Raw genomic sequence first — 17,735 nt, 5'->3', positions numbered from 1 at the left:
ACTGACAGACCGCAAAAAACCTTTTTTTATCCTGTGAAATTATAGAAGTCATTAACATAAAGCCATCAACTCTCCTGCCAATTTATTTAATTCACTCAGATAAGCAATTCTAGAAAGGAACTTTGCAGCCAACCACACCCATCCTTCTTTTGGTTCATTTATGCTCTTGACAGTACATTAATTTTAACAGCAGTTAAATGGTCTAGAAAAGCCATAGCCCCACCTTAAAACATACCATAGAATCAGCATAGAAATGCCAGCAGCAAAAGTAGTTAAATAAAGGAAAGCTAACCAATGTCCAGGAGAATTCAATTAAAAAGATAGAAGCCTGGGAAACTTGGGAAGTGCCCCTTAGCGTCAAAATGAGAACAGATTATATATATCAATATTTTCTGTTACTCCCTCTCCCTCATCTCCCAACATTTCGAAAATAACTTTTCTTCACCACTTAAAGTTTTCTGATCCAAACACATTCTCTTGAGCAAAATGGCAGATTGAGTGGATTATGCCAAGCTGTATTTCAAATATTGCTTCTGAACCAGCTGCTGGGAAAGCTGTACAAGTTCAGTCAATCTTTGCTACATCCTCTCTTTAAGCAAGTCCCTCCTCCAGACAGTCCTGCTGAGAATTGGAACTCAATACATGATCACTTGAAGGATTTAATTCACATCCTAGCACTCTTAGTACTTTGAGACTGGTGTGTCAACAGACTAGGTGCAAGGACCAAAGCCACTGCTTTCACAGAAAATCTCAGAAGACAATCTCTGAAATATCGAGAAATAAAAAAAATGCTCCCAAATTTCATGTAATAAAAAACTGACCAAGTTTTTAAGCATGTATCAATATACATAAAGGAAACATGGAAACAGTGCCTACTATCTCAACAAATTAAATAAATGTTTGGTTCCTAGGTTAAAGGCAATCTGATGTGTAATCTTTGCGCCAATTTATCATATCCACCTACTTTAAACACTCTTTTGCTAACACAACCTCGAGGGAATAGCAAGACAGAACTTTCTACTATCCTTTACAAATAACAATTTTTATAGCATTTCAGTGCATCTCAAATTTCCCAGGCACACCTTACACAATAAGTTATAATGCAGTGCTGCAATGTGAGCACTCAAGATCCCACAAACAGTAATGAGATTCTGGTTAAATCGGTTAAAAGGTTGATTATTGGTTAGGACACAATGAGATTTTGCTGCTCTTTGAATGGGTTCTTTAACAACCAGAGTGGGAGTTCAGGAAAGGCGCCACCTGGCATGTAATACCTCCTGCCAGTGTTAGCCCAGAAACCGCTGGATATGCATACAAACAAATGAGGAGCAGGAATAGGCCATTCAACCCTTCAGCCCACTCCACCACTTGATAAGATCATGGCCCATCTGATTTTGGCCTCAACTCAATTTTCCTGCTTACCCCTTATACCCTTTTGACTCCCTTGTTAGTCAAGAAATCTGCAGCTCCAGTCTCTCTCACACAAAGGGAAACATCCTCTTAGCATCCAACCCGTCAAGTCCTTTCAGGATCTTGTACGTTTCAACATATAAAAAAAGCTAATGTCAAATAAAATGAATGGAGTAAACCTATTCTCTTTCCTATTAACAGATATACTAATTTGTGGGAAAATCCACTTGACAGCATAGCAGACTCAACGCTCAGTGAAATCTCGGAGAAGAATTTGAAAAACACTTGATACAAATGTACTCTAGGGATTTGAAAGAAAGCGATAACTGCCGAGATACCTTGACAATCTATTTTTAATAACAATAATGGGATGTAAAGATGAAGGGCTGGATTTTCTCTCCAGGGTGGGAAACAGAGGTTGAAACTACTGGAATGTGGCTTGAACCTGCTATCTTTTGATTAAAGTGACAAAGTGCTATCAATTGTGCCAAGCTGACATAGACAAAACAATGATGGTACCCACTGGGCCTTGCTTTCAAGTAGGTTTATTTACATCACAGTCTTGTATTTGTAGCTTCCCTGAAAGCTTACAAACTTGCGCACAGGTAAAATCATTCAATAATGTTCCACACACTCTAAAATTTAAAAATAATGTGCACAATACCATGTTGAGCATTGAAATAAGTATGCAATATTTTAGTGATGGAGGTCAAAGTGCAGTTAACAATTGATACCAAATATGTTCACCAACTTAAAGAGACTGCAAAGATTAATACCCACTAAAAGCAATATATCTCGCTCTGCGAGCTTGTATTTTGCATGGGAGCACTTCAGTATTAAGTGGACAGGCTGTTTCTCTTTTGGAGCGGCGAGCGAGTGACATTCTTAAATATACAACACTATTTGATACATTCAGTAACATGCTCTGTTCCACATTAGTAACTGAAGAAATGAAATTACAAGAGAAGCATTTTGCAAATCAGCAGTCCTGAATCCCATTCTGCCTATGAAGATAAAACCTTTATTTAAAAAGTGAACTGACCACATAGATGTCAGCAACAAAACACAGTTGGCACCAAACTAATAAATTATGGTAAAACAGTTCCAATCTATCACACATTCATGTTTTCAAAGTCCAGTTCACATCCAGTCTCTTGACTGCACATTGCAAGGCGTTAAGCACACAAATTCTCAACATGTGCTAATGTACTATTTTGTTCTACTATTTTAACTTGAGATATTAGCCCACTTAAATAAATGCATTAATACTTCATTAAAACTGTTACCAAGTATTCATACAGCTGAATTTCAAAACACTGGCATTTTTTTCTTGCGCCTTGGAGAACATCCAAGTATTTGCATCTCAACAACCATGGCAGGTGAGAATTCTACTACCATCGGTAGTAGAATTCTCACCTGCCACTCAAAGTAATGTTTTTCAGCCCTACTTCAGGAACTGAGCACCTAATCTGTGCAGCACTGGGGGACTGTTGTGTTGTCAGAGATTCAACCTCTGAAATAGGTCTTTAAACTGAAATGTGCTTGTTCAGCTGAAGATCCTGTGGCACTACTCGAAGAGGGGAGTTTGTCTTATATACCAGATATACCTAAGCGAACACCACCCAAACAGAATAACTGGTCATTTATCACCTTGTTGTGCGCAGAATGGCTGCCTTGTTTGCTTTCATGTCTCATCAGCTGAAATGCAGGAAATAATGCAAGTTATTTCCTCCCATAAAAGCCAAACAAGATATTTTAAAAGCTGATATAAAAGCATAATTAATTATTCAATTGAAGAACATTGGCACTTTGATTATGACATGACAAAGATACTGGAAAATTTCTTTTGTCAGCTTTCAACTACACAACTGCTTTTTTCACTCATGCGTTGAACAAGATTACTCCCACATGACAACACCTTTTCAAGCACTATTAGATACCTTTTCAGCCTTTTTGTCTGAAATGTCCTGCTTTTCCAGCATCGCCATGTTCTCTTTGAGATTTTTGACAATGTCTGCTGGACTTTTGTGCGACTTGAACAGCGGCATTTTTGTTCGATTTATTTCACCCTGATTTACCTGTAAACAAACAAATGGAAAATAAATAAATAAATCAGAGCCAAATTTTTAAACAAAAATTTTATAATCAGTGGTTACCATAAAATTCAGATAGGGATTAAGGTCATGAACTCTCAGCACAAGTGTCAAATTATTTGGCACATCTGGCATATTATGTATTTGCCCCTCTTCAACACCAAGCTAAGTTGTGTGTAATATTTGTGCAATATTTACTACCAGAGTAGTGTCTCCAAACAAATTAGTTGGGTAATTGATAACATCCATCCCACAATCATAGAAGTTATAAAAGTATGCGGAAACTACCAGAAATATGCCAATACAAGGGTTGAGCCCACTTTGTGAGGAGGGGTTGAGGAAAGAGGGAGAATTACCAACTTGAATTGCAGCTGCCCTTTTGAGGCGGAAGAGAGTTCCACTTGAATCCTGCATACCTTCAGAGCATAACTGTGGCTTCTATCTATAAGTGGCTATTAGGACTCTAAGCTATTCAGAAATGAAGTGCGATTTTTAATATTTTTTTCAAGCTGTTGCAACATGTATAATCTTTAGTTTGGAGACTAGTGTAACAATCAGAAAAGAACAGCTGTGATTTGGTTCTCATGAGCAATGTGTAGGGCACGTTGCAGCTTTATTCCAGATTGCAGAATGTCTAAGGCTCCTTGAACTTGCAATTCTTTTAAAATCACTCTTCCCAAGGCTATGGCCCTCATGAAGGTAGAGAAAGCTATTCAAGTATTTAACTAAAATCTAAATCTTTAACCAGGCTTTACTCGAGCTCAAATATTTGTAGGAGAGAGGCAGAGTTCATCATCGAACCCAACTCTCAAAAGAGTGATGCAAAGATGTTCACAGCAACTCAACATGTCTTCACCAATGTTGGATGGTACTTCAAGGGATGGACTGAGTATCTGGTCCAGGCAGTCTTAAAAATATTGGATTGCAAAGTGAATAATTGGGGACCCACTGCACTCGATCCACTATCTGGAATGAAGGACCATCCAGAACAGCAAAGTCTCAACGCAAGTTAAGCACACAAAACATAAGCACAGTTTGCCTTGGAGATTTGGAACCATAGGCACACAACAGAAGGGTTTAGCTGAAGGCAACAAGGGGAAGGGGAAAAAGAGAGAGCAGGAGAGGGGGGGGTTGCTGGGTGGAATGGAGATCTTTCGCAGTCAGTTTTCAAGATCTGAAAAGATGGTAGAAGTTACTTGCATAAATTATTTTAGAAGGAATTGCACAGGTACCAGAGAATGTGGAACCTAACAGGCTTACTGATAAAAAGCAAGGATGTGACATCAAGCACAGTTGCCTTTCAAAGAGGCAGCACTGGAGTGACAGGTCGAGTGATCTCCTTCCGTGTTACACTTTTTAACTATTACATAATTCAATTGATAGCTTGAGCCTATCAGAATGCAAGCTGCTTTCTCCCATGTGCACCATAGCTCATTTGGTAGCACACTCACTTCTGACTCAGAAGGCTGTAGGTTAAGGTTCCAGGACTTGAACATAAAATTCAAGGTGTCACTCCAGTGCTGTTCTGAGGGAATACTGCACGGACAGAGATGCTGTCTTTCAGATGAGTTTTTAAAAAACTCCTATACCTATAGTTTGGCATGTCAGCTATATCTCTCACCAACTTTTACAGATGCACCATAGAAAGCATTCTTTCCGGTTGTATCACAGCTTGGTATGCCTCCTGTCCTGCCCAAGACTGCAAGAAACTACAAAAGGTCATGAATGTAGCCCAATCCATCATGCAAACCAGCCTCCCATCCATTGACTCGGTCTACACTTCCCACCGTCTCAGCAAAGCAGCCAGCATAATTAAGAACACCACACACCCCAGACATTCTCTCTCCACCTTCTTCCATCGGGAAAAAGATACAAAAGTCTGAGATCAAACGACTCAAGAACAGCTTCTTCCCTGCTGCAATCAAACTTTTGAATGGACCTATCGTGCATTAAAAGTTGATCTTTCTCTACACCCTAGCTATGACTGTAACACTACATTCTGCACTCTCTCATTTCCTTCTCTATGAATGGTATGCTTTGTCTGTATAGCGTGCAAGAAACAATGCTTTTCACTGTATGCTAATACATGTGATAATATAAATCAAATTAAATCAGCTTCTGCCCCCTCAGGTGAATGGCAAAGATTCTCCTTTGCTTTCTCTAAACCCTTCCTGTCCATTATAAACACCACTTGCCCTCAATCTTATTTAGCCTAAGATTTTGACCATCCCTTTTCCCTTCCATGTCCCATGTTAGCTGATATTATAAACGGTTCTTTCCCTCCTCGGGTACTGTCCTCCAATTCCATTTCACCCCATTTCTCAAAGAAAAAAACCTTGATCTTCTGTCCTTACAAACTACTTCCCCATCTCCATCCTCCCTTTCCTCAGATAAAAGCAAATTACTGCAGATGCTGGAATGTGAAACAAAGAGAAAATACTCGAAAGCATCTGTGTAGTTCCTCAGTCCTTGGGTTTGATGTCACGTTTCAATTCCTTCAATCATGTTTACAAGCTGGAAAGCACTTGAAGGTCACAAATGCCATTTTTTGTGACCATAACCAATTAATCCTCCTCATTCTTCTCAACCTATTAGCAGCCTTTGACATAGCTGATGGTGCCATCCTACTTCAACACTGTTTCTCTGTCATGCAACTGTGTGGAACTATCCTTTAGCAGCTCCATTCTTATTTGTTGAATCATTGCCAGAGAATCCCGTTACCACTGATTTGCCCTCATTGATCCCCTTCTATTTCTCATCTACATAATGGCCCTCAGCAACAACATCAAATATGTACATTGATGACATCCAGTTCTACTTCATCACCACCTCGCTTGACCCCGCCTCACTGTCTTTAAATTATTGGATGAAACTGGATGAGAAATTTCTTCCAACTAAATAAGATCAAAGCCAAGGTCTTCAGTTCCCGTCATTAATTCTCTTCCCTACTTACCAGCTTCATCCCTCGCCCTGACAATTGTCAGAGGCTGAACATGGCTGCTTGGAAGCTTGGAGTCATACTTGATCCCAAGATTAGCTTGCGACCATAAACCCACAAACATTCGGGCCATCTATTTCTACATTTGCAGTGTTGCCCAACTCCACTCCTGCCTCAGTTCACCTGCTGCTGAACCCTTATCCATGCCATTTTTACTTCTAGACTTAACTATTCCAACATACTTATCCAACCTTATGCGTGCTATCTTCTGTACACTTGATGTCATCCAAAGCTCTGCTACGCATGCCCCAAGTTGCACCAAGTCCTATTTCCTGTCACTCCTATGCTGCCTGAGATACATTGGTTCCCAGTTAAGGAATGCCTAGATTTTAAAATTTACATCAGAAAATGCTGAAAAATCTCAGCAGGTCTACCAGCATTTGTGGAGAAAGAACAGAGCTAATATGGAGTCTGAATCCAGGCTTGAAATGTTCGATCTGCTTTCTCTCCACAGATGCTGTCAAATGCTGAGATTTTCCAGCATTTTGTTTCTGTTTCAGATTCCAGGATCCGCAGTAATTTGATTTTAAAATTCGCATGCTTGTTTTCAAATCCTTTCAAATTCTCAGTCCACCCAATCTTGGTAATCACTTCCAGTCCCATAACTATTTCAGATATCTATGCACTTCCAGATTTCAGTTGTCCCACCATCGGGTAACATGCCTGTAGCTGCCAAGGCCCATATTGTAGAATTTCCCCTCTAAACTCCACATCTTTTTTAGGTGTTCCATTAGTTTAAGTTTATTTATTAATTTCACAAATAGACTTATATTAACACTGCAAAGAAGTTACTGTGAAAATCATCTACTCGCATAAAACCTACCACCACACCTGCCTCAATATCTCACTTGGCTCGGCATCAGCTTTTGTTTGATAACGTCCTTATGGAGTGCCCTGGGATGTTTTATGTTCGAGGTGCTATATAAATGCAATTTGTTGCTGTTATAAAACAAAGTATCTTTCAATAAAGGGAAGCCAGAGAAGTAGGGTGACAAAAGTTGGGCAAGTTTATACAAAATATTAATCTGTAACCACATACGGCTCAGCATTATTGGCAAAGTAATAGTCATTTCGAAAAAAAACAATTTAATAGATTTGTGCCTGTAATTTCCCTCACAGCCAAGTCCTGATTTTGGCCTGGGCTGGAACATTGAGATGCAGAACAGAGGTAGTGCAATTTCTTTGTAGGGAGGAGGAGAATTTTTCATGGCAGAAGATACGAGTGAGTCCATCCTTACTCTTCACTTAGTAACTCACTACAGAACGCTATTGAGACCAACTTACCTTTCCCTTCATTTGGAGGGCAGTGTATAATAGATGGAGGGAGAAAATACTAAAGTAGGGAAAACCAAGAAGTGTGCACTAAAATACAAAAATGTTCTTATTTCTGAAATTTGATGAGCATCATGTTTTGTTCATCTTTGGTTGATTGTCTTGTAACGATCTATAAAGTGACCAATAACTTGTTTTTCAAAAGAGAGATTTGTATTCCCAGTGACCACTCAAAAGATCACGAGAAGATTTCACGCAAAACTTTGACAGTAACAAACAAGCTAAAATCAACCTTGACTAAACATTACTTAGTAGGTAACTAATAACAAAAACCACAGAAGGCATCCCTGATTAGTGTTTTAAAACACTTCAAAACCCCACACCGCTTTTATGCGTTACAGAACACTCTGTCCAGTCTGTACAGGAACCAATCCAAAATTACTCCCAGCTTCCACTGAACTCACTTCTCCCCGTTTCACTGGGTGACAAGAATGTCCTGAGAACAAAGGTCCTCTCCCTCAGTCTGAGAAATCCTAAACAAACTTGCAGCACCATGGCACATTCCATGACTCCTTCCCCTGGCATCATCAGGATGAATTTTCCAGTGTCCTTAAATTTCCAAGAATGTTATTGCTTTGACTAGAGATTGTCTTCCCATCCGCATTCTGTCTGGTAGCTAACAAAGAAACAGCCTTTATTCTCTGCTGACCGCAGCAACTGCCATCCCTGTCTCTCTCTCTGGGACCCTCTTACTCCCTGCCCAGGGTTTTTTTAAAATCAGACTGCCCGAGAGTCTGCAAGTCTACCCTTGGCAAAATCAGCTGCTCTGTCCTTTGTTTTCAGGTTTTATACCTAACACGTACACTTCAATTGCACCTGACCTGGGTCTCTTGTTCTCAAGGTAACCAGGCCACACAGGCTCACTGGCAGACAGAACTAGCAAGAGTTCACATTTCCTTTGTTTAACACCATTTTACCTTGAATTAAAAGAGACAGCATAACCATCTTATAAAACCTCACATTCATAACACCTCCAGTTGGCCGAGTATAAAATGGGTAAATCTGTGTACACCACCTTCAGGAAGGTAAGGTCTCGTAAGGCATAGGTTAAAACAGACTGTTGGAGCAGAACAGAGGTGCTATGCTCTGTATCGCTGTAATTGGTTTGACAAGAATATTTTGAGATTAACAAGAGGCACCAAAGTTGGAAGCATGTTCCATTCTGCAGTTTAACACAAGGACAAGAAATTGACTAATGTGCCTAAAACAAAAATCTTAAGCACATTTTATAAACTCCATGCATCTAAAGGTAGGGGATCTTTTAAATGAAGTACAAATGTCATTGACAAACTGTGTAGCTCATTTGCCCAACATCCAATGTGGGAAATCTTAAATTATTTCATCAACAGCCATATCCACTCTTAAAATCCAATCAACCGTCTCCGATTACAAAGTAGAACAATATGAAAACCATTGAAACATTAGAAATTGCAACAAGGAGCAATTTAAATTTCAAAAAAATGTACACTTCCACGAGTATCAAATATGCTGCAGTATCTCATCCAATTGGATATTCTTCATTGCCAAATTAAGATAGTCTGCACTGACATGATATTTCGGTCCGAGTTTGAGGAAGAGGCGAGTGAAAAATATTACAGGAATCCAGTAAGTTCCATGGTCATTTTTCTGATGCCGACCCCAAATTATCAGTTATGAAATTTAACTTCAACTTAACTTTCTCCCTCCCTGATGCATCAGCGTATCATAAACTCAGATCTCAGCTCTGAAACTAAGTTACTTGTGTTGCAAACATTCAGTGCAGATGTAATTGCTGTGAATCATACTGGTGTCCACTTAGCACCACATGCTGCAGCTGCAATACATCGCCTGCCCTTCCATCTCAATTGTATTTTATTTAACTGATTAGGATTTAGATCACTCAGGGATTACTGATGCAATAAAAGACCTTCATAGTGCTCTACCTAGATAGCACTGAAATGATCACAATAGTGTACTAATACCAATTGTCCCCTTAGGCTTATTAATGACTAACTGGATTTGAATGTGTTTGCATTTATTTGGTAATTTAGATAAATCCAACAGGTTCAGTTATTGTTTAATAAATAAAATCATCACCGGTATAAATCAACAAACAACTTCAGAATCTATACACTATGCCCTAAAAGGGTGTTTTGGCAACTATGGGCTTCCATGCTGGTGTGGGGTTAAGTTTGGCAAGATAGTGCAGTGGTTTGCCATTGCCTTCTGAGATGGCTGACCAGGAGTCTCTCCTGCTCTTATCGCCTGTCACTGAAATATGTGGAAGGATTTACAAGTTGATACTCAACCTGTTTGGCCACGTCAAGAACATATCTTCTTTGGCCATCAAGTCCTGGAGTGAGACTTCAACCCAGAGCTGCTGGTTCACAGGCAAAGACACTGACCACTATGACTACGCCACAACACTTAGCTTCAGAATATTAGTCGTCTTAAGATTGAAAGTTGCAATTTATAGTCCAATTTTACAAAAAAGTTAGTTGCTCACAGGAGTGGCATTTGCTACTGCATTAAATAGAATCATTGTGATAAAACAGCAAATTGGACTATGATTCTGATCCTTAATAAGAAAAATATTTTAGAAAGCATAAACTCTGTAGTTCAAGTAGTTTGTACTCTGACACACTTAAGCAACTGCATAGCAATATTTTGACCTGCAATAACTGTCCACAGCTTGCTTCCTAACTTAACCTAGAAGGAAAAAGTGCTTCTTCATAAAGCAAGGAACAAGTGGAACCCAACTAAACCCTGTACCGTTCTTGGACACATCTTCATGGAGTGATACTGGCAGAGGCCTGGATTCAAGTTCTTTGCTTGTCTTCTTTGGCAAAGAATTAACCTTTGTATTTGGGTGGGGGAGAGAGATATGAAGGCCAAGGAACAGAGAAAATAAGTTCTAGAAAGACTCCCATTGCATCATCACTAATACATAGGAAAACTAGAATGTAGGCCCTTTCATAAAACAAACCTCAGCAGAAATGTGGCTTTTGAAGAAGTGAGAACACTAACATTGAAACACCATGCAAAATGTAGAAAATGTAATAAGTTTAACACTTCAAAAAGATGTCAGTCTCTTACCTCTTTGGTAGACTGTAGGTAAGGCACGCAAAGAAACAAAATATGTATTTTCAGCAAGAAATCCTCAGCAACCAAGATCTGTCAACAGCCTTTTAGTTCAGCAAGACTTCCAAGCTTCTGTACTTCACCTAAAATAAAAATAATTCTGACCTAAACAGTCGAGCTAAAAACAGAACTGATTTATTCAGTACAAACAGACTGTTCTTTGCTGAAATCTAAACTACATGTGCTTATAAACCAATTTCAACACTTCAATTAATTATATACATGGTGTTGGACATCACTCATATGATTCTTTCTGAAACTTCATGTGTTAAAGCCTGCATATATTAATAGCAAGCATGTAAATATTTAGCTTGATCAAGATGATCATATTACTGCTCTGTAACGGGAAATGAGATATCTTAATGCAAAAAGCTTAAGCTACACTGTTACAATCATTGAACACATTTGCAAATCTAAACCATCCTAAATACACAGAACTAAAAAATGTTATCAGCTGACTGGAGTTGCTTTAAAAGGTTACTAATATAGAACCTTAGAGAAGGGCAAAAGGACTTTGTGTTGAAAGATAGGAACAATTTTTTCTCCCCATGCTAAAAACAAAGTATCAAGTTCCGAGTGTAGCAAGCGACAACATTGTGACTGTACAATCATTTCACAAAAACTACATTGACTAGCATCTAGTCAAAGCACATTCAGCACAGGTTATTTCACTTAATAGCAAGCTGGATAGCAACAAGTTCTGCCTCAGCATTAGCACACAAGTGTCAGCTGTGGCTCAGTGGGTCGCTCTCTTGTCTCTGGGTTCAAGTCCCAATCCACAAACTCAGCACAAATATTAAGGCTGAGTAGTACTGAGGGAGTGCTGCATTTTCACCAGTGCTGTCTTGCAGATGAGATGTAAAATTGTGTGCCACCTTCCCCCCCAAGTTGATGTAAAAAAATCCAAGAGTAGTGGCGTTATCCCTGATCTATGGTCACGATTTATTCCTAAATCAACATGACAAAACCTATTATCTAGTCATTATCACAGCTTTGTGGGAGCTTGCTCCATGCAGTTTGGCTGCCGCATTTTCTACAACAGTGATTGCACTTCAAAAGTACTTCATGTATAAAAGCACATAAGAGAATCCAAAGGTCATGAGAGGCACTATATAAATGAAAGTCTCTCTTTACTCCCCAATTGTACTGCCACTCAGCCTGTTGCTGTACAAAAATGTCCTTATACCCTGGTTGTCAGGTAATACCTGCACTCTGGAATCATTCCAAAATCAATGTAACCTTATTATTTCACTGGGGCGGCATGGTGGCACAGTGGTTAGCACTGCTGCCTCACGTTCAATTCTGGCCTTGGGTAACTATGTGGACTTTGCATGTTCTTCCCGTGTATGCGTAGGTTTCCTCCGGGTGCGCCAGTTTCCTCCCACATTCCAAAGATGTGTGGGTTAGGTTGATTGACCATGGTAAATTGTCCCCTTAGTGTCAAGAGGACTAGAAGGATAAATACGTGGGGTTAGTGTCAGTGCAGGCTAGATGGGCCAAATGACCTTCTGCACTGTAGGGATTCTATGAATGAAACAGGAACAGAAAATGCTGGAAAATCTCAGCAGGTATGGCAGCATCTGTAGAGAACAGAGCCAACGTTTCGAGTCAGGATGATCAAAATGTTGGCTCTATCCTCTCTCCACAGATGTTGTCAGACCTGCTGAGATTTTCCAGCATTTTCTGTTTTTATTCCAGATTCAAGCAGCCGCAGTATTTTGCCTTAATCTTACATATGGCTGACATCACAGACAATAACTTCAGGATATCAAACAGAGTCATTTACAAAGAGCTTTGGGGTATGTCAGACCTCTTAGATACTTCATCAACTTACCCAGAACCAAGAATACATTGACTGCAAAATATAAATGCTAAATCCAATCTATGTTAGCCCTGGCCTGTGAAACAACAGGCAGGAGTTTAAATTCCACATTTCAGCACATAATTTAAGCTGACACTCCTGTCCAGTAGCAGAGGTAACAAGCTTTGGATGAGACTTGAGGCTCAGTCTGACCATCATATTGATATTAAAGTACACTTGGCACAATTTAAAGAGGAGGCTGTTCTTGGTGTCCCAGGCAACATTTATACCTCCTAAAAATATATATATTATTTGGGTATTTATCTCATTGCTGCATGTGGGATTTGATGTGCAAAAATGGTTTCTGTACTTTTCTATGTCACAAATGATTACACTTCAAAAGTATTTTTTGACCAAAAACTTGGTCAGAGTTATTTTTTAATCTTAAAAAGGACAAGAAGAGGTGTTCAAGGAGAGAATTCCAGGTATTCAGGCAGAGGGCCAGAGGGAGCTTAACCTAATAACAAATCTATCAACCCCTTTACCTGTTGGGCACAAGGTTAGAGGGCACAGAGGAAGAGGGGTTTAAAGAGAAGCTGGGATTATTTCATCTTTTCATAAAGATCATGGTGCAAGGAGTGTATTGGATAGAGAGTGAGGGGTCTAACAGCCCTCAATATGGTCCAGTCAGATGTGGTGAGGGCTGACTTAACCAGTTGCTTGTTGTCCAATTCTGTGTCCCTTGACCTTGAAGAAATGAAAAAGAGGTGATAAAAGGGAAATAACCAGGATGGGAGGAAGGAGGGACTGAGCACAAAGACAAAACGGAGGGTGATTAAATGGATCAAGAGCTGCAGTATTGCAATGAACAAAGGCCAGGCAGTTTGGAATTGGGAAATTACATTGCAAGTGGCTTAGGGGAATGTATTTCTTTCTGGTCAGGTTGCAAGACATAAAGGTAGTGATCAAAGATCCCCATGAATATGGATCTCTTAAGTTTATATGAGGGATAGATTAAACAAAGATAGGAAGGCAATGGAGAGTACTTGTATATGTTTATCTTTATGGAAAACCAGCTTTTCTGACAGCAAATTAAATTCAAATAGCCACTGCTCCACAAATCCATGTGGAAGTAGATGCTCTTGGAGGTTCTGTCTAAACGTTTTAGAATTGAATTAGAATAATTAAAGAGAAGTAGAAATAGGATAGTCTTCATATAGTGGATGGCTTCAGAATTCTGCATCACAAAGCACTATTGAAAGTAAGTAAAGGAAATCTTAGATAGTTGCATGCAAAAGAATATTAAGAATAGGGTGAATGAAGAGAGTGGGATTAGATTGAAAAGAAAACTGGTGTGCATGTTTGATGTGCCAAATTGCCCATTTTGTGTAATGTTCTATGTATGAGTAGGTGCCATTTTGGGAGGAATGGACTTGGGTCAATTGAGTTTTGTAATTTATTTTTTCAAGCTTGCTATTCTATTGTATTTAATTTCCATCTTTTGTGAATTGCTTTGTATGCCAACCTCACACTCAACTTCTTGCTCCGAAAGAACACAAACATGTCGCCACCTCATCTCCTGCTTCATGTGCTGCCACAGGGTTGATGTACAACTAGCTGCAGCAACTGTCATACATAACAACTAGATCCATAAAATTTCAAGAGCAGTAAAAGGAGTGCACCAACATTCAGGATTTATATATGACAGCCTAGTATGTAACAACAATAAACGGGACCAGTAACAGTGCAGCATTCCCTCGGTATTGCACTGAAGTCCCAGCCTAGATTATGTGCTGAAGTCTCTGGTGTAAGGCTTGAAACAATGTATTCATAACAGCAGATTCAGTACACTGCCAATTCTCAACTTGAAACTTTTAGCTGTACTGCTATTGGGAGGCACCAGCTGGAACAGGGAAAGACAACCTTTGCCTGCTGTCACACACTTCCTGGCACAGGCCTAGGACTTTCCCCTCACTGCTGTAATTGTCTGGTCCAAATGACGAGATAAAAAAAGGTGTTGGGATATTTTGAATTTTTATGATGCTTAGCTTCACACTAATTGCAGATTATAACAACAGAAGCAAAATTCATTTTGGTAGTATGTACATATACATGGTCAATTGACACTTTGTGAATTAGCAAAGCAACAGTTTACAGAAGGATTTTCTAAAAAGAGAATTTTCAAATGCATCTCCACATCGAATTTATTAAAAAATACACACATCGTATACATTGTGCACTGTGCTCATATCTCATGTATTGAAAGATGCTTCAAACCTCAACCAGATAAAATATTTGTACCACATTGTTTTAAATCTCTAAATGCATTCTCTGGCTCTCTCCCTTTCTGTACAATTTTTTTTAAAGAAACATGCATTCTCCCCTCTTCGGGTTGCTGCTTGTTTCAAATGCTTGATGTCAGAGCTACTAATGACAGCAGTCTCTCCTGTCGTGGTGTCAAGTCAACTTTTGTTTATATGTTAAGTAAAGGGTGGTGACAACAGTACCAATAGGAAAAAGCTTTAGCACTGGTTTACATTAGCATGGTATAGACCCCCTTGGCTCTATGACTCACATTGAATATATGCATAGAATATTACATTAATTGTGTTGAAGCACTTCAGAGTGCTGCATGATCTATGCAGAAAACTTGAGAATCACTGCACTGTGATGGCCATTTTGAGTTGCTTGTAATGTTCAGATATTTTATGAACAAGTTATATGCTTGCAAAAAAATTAGCAATCTGCAGATCTAAACAAATACAACAGCTAGGCACAACAAGTCATGAAACTGGAAAAATGTTTTAATCCTCCAACTTCCGCACTGTTTATCTTCCAACAGGAAACCAAAAACATCAATATTAAACAGACCTACTCATTCGACTGTGATAATAATCAAACCCTCTAAAGTGCACGTTAAGGTATTATTAATCTCTGCATTTAGAACAATGTTCCTAAACTGAATAAACTTTGCTGATTATCTGAATTCCTTGACCTGATTACCATTTTATAATTCACTTGTAACTATCCATTACTCTCCGAAGTGCACCATAAAAATGGTTAATTGTCAGTGACTATTAAAAACTGAAAACATTTCAAATTCCAGGAGAATCTAAACTGAATGTTACGGAGAGCCAATCCAAAGGAAGCAAAAATCAATAATATCTCACTACATTGGGAAAGTATTTGCATACTTTTGTTCCTCCGTGGATATAAGACAGACTCTGAAATTTGGCAGCCTGTTTATAGAGGACGACTGGAGCACTGCAAAAGGTGGAAGGAACTATCGTTCAGATTTGTTGCTTTTAAATAGCACTTCAACGAGCACCCGAGAGCTGACGTTCAGCAAGCTTAATGCTGGCCTCAGATAACCACCGTCCGGGCTTCACATTCAAGTCCTTCGCCTTTCTAGCAGCTTGAAGACGAGCATTCAATTTTTAAAATAAATCCTGCCATAAAGAGACATCCAGTGAAATAACTGAACTTGAAAGCAGCTAGCTGATCATGTCAAAGGCTAGATTTTGTTCTTTAAAAATGCGCCATATATTTTGATTCAAATCATTAAATTATACTGTAAATAGGCAGAAGTTGCGAGACAATGAGCGGTTTTCTGCGTAGTTGTAGCACATTTGCAGTAACTCCAGCCCAAAATCAATGCAGTGGAAGGGGTCTGGGGGACCTGGATGCAGCACTGAAGCAGCAACATTGCACAAACTCCTCTGGCTGCCGCTGATTGACAGGTAGTCGGCGAGCATGCGCACTGGCCTTACCCACTGATGGCAGGCAAAGGGCCCAACCGCCACTCTTTGGAAATAAAACTCGTTTCACCCCGGACACCGACCTGCTTACTGCTTTTTTTTTCCCCCTCTTCTTCCAACAACAACGCAGCAACCGCGCCGCCGACACTTTTCGCTCGCTCTTGAGCTACGGCGGGGGGAGAGCGCACCGGCAGACAGAGAACGAGATAGTCAGTCACACCGCCAGCAGCTCCCTCATTTCCGGCTCTTTCTATTGTGAAGCAGCAAAAGCGGCACTCAGACCGCCCCCTTCTGACGTCAGCGGGAGGGGTGGGGGGAAACGTACGTCGCTGAATGCTGCGCACCTTGCGCGTCACCGAATGTTGCGCACGTTGCGTGGCATCGGCGTGACATACGCACGCCGTGCGCCTGGTTGTACTGCCCACGAGATCTGTGCGTAAGCGTGAAAGGTGAAGGCCATACTTAACTGTGTCTTTTTCTATTCATTTGCCCATCTCTAGTTGCCCTTGTTCAGAGGGCAGTTAAGAGTCAACCACATTGCTGTGGCTCTGGAGTCACATGTAGGCCAGACCCAGTAAGGACAGCAGATTTCCTTTTCTTAAGGACATTATTGAACCAAATAGATTTTCCATAAATCAACAATGGTTTCATGGTCATCAGTGGATTCTTAATTCCAGGTTTTTTTTATTTGAATTCAAATTCCACCATCTGCTATGGTGGGTTTTGAACCCAGGTCCTCAGAACATTAGCTGAGTTCCTGGATTAATAACCTAATGATAATACCACTAGGCCATCACCTCCTCGCAGGGGAGTGTGGTCAGGGTTTTGTTACTTTTCAGCTTAGTTTTTCACTTTGCTCACACTCGGATCTTTCTGTCTTTGTCTCATATTTCGACTTTACTTTGAGCCTCAAGATTAAATTCAGCAATATTGGAGCAATATGAACACTGCGTCCATTTTGTTTTAATTTTTTGCTGGTTTGTATTTTTTCTATTTCTCCCTTTGAATCAGAGTCCCTACAGTGTAGAAGCAAACCATTCGGCTATTGAGCTTGCACCGACAACAATCTCACTCAGGCCTTATCCCCCTAACCCCACAAATTTACCCTGCTAACCCCCCAACACCAACGGACAATTTATCATGGCCAGTCCATTTAACCAGCACGTCTTTTGGACTGTGGGAGGAAACTGGAGCACCTGGAGGAAACCCACACAGACATGGGG

General features: G+C 39.9%; 1 protein-coding gene across 4 annotated transcripts in view; it reads right to left on the bottom strand.

The window, feature by feature from the left end:
* Nucleotides 1–16,783, bottom strand: part of cab39l (calcium binding protein 39-like) — a 63,859-nt gene extending 47,076 nt beyond the window's left edge. Inside the window, exons 1-4 of one of the 4 annotated variants that reach the window (XM_078232178.1) lie at nt 16,596–16,769; nt 15,949–16,203; nt 10,909–11,036; nt 3,351–3,488 (exon numbers count right to left, since the gene is read on the bottom strand). In XM_078232178.1, coding sequence (XP_078088304.1) covers nt 3,351–3,458 — 108 coding nt within the window. In that variant the 5' untranslated portion in view covers nt 3,459–3,488; nt 10,909–11,036; nt 15,949–16,203; nt 16,596–16,769. Of the gene's footprint in view, nt 1–3,350; nt 3,489–10,908; nt 11,037–15,948; nt 16,204–16,524 lie in introns of all 4 variants that reach the window. The other 3 variants (XM_078232177.1, XM_078232179.1, XM_078232180.1) reach the window with 3 other exon arrangements.
* Nucleotides 16,784–17,735: the final 952 nt, after the last annotated feature.

This window comes from Mustelus asterias, chromosome 17 (assembly GCF_964213995.1).
Source record: "Mustelus asterias chromosome 17, sMusAst1.hap1.1, whole genome shotgun sequence".
NCBI classification, from domain to species: Eukaryota; Metazoa; Chordata; class Chondrichthyes; order Carcharhiniformes; family Triakidae; genus Mustelus; species Mustelus asterias.
The sequence above is the reverse complement of the archived record's forward strand: the minus strand, read 5'-3'. Positions and strand labels throughout refer to the sequence as shown.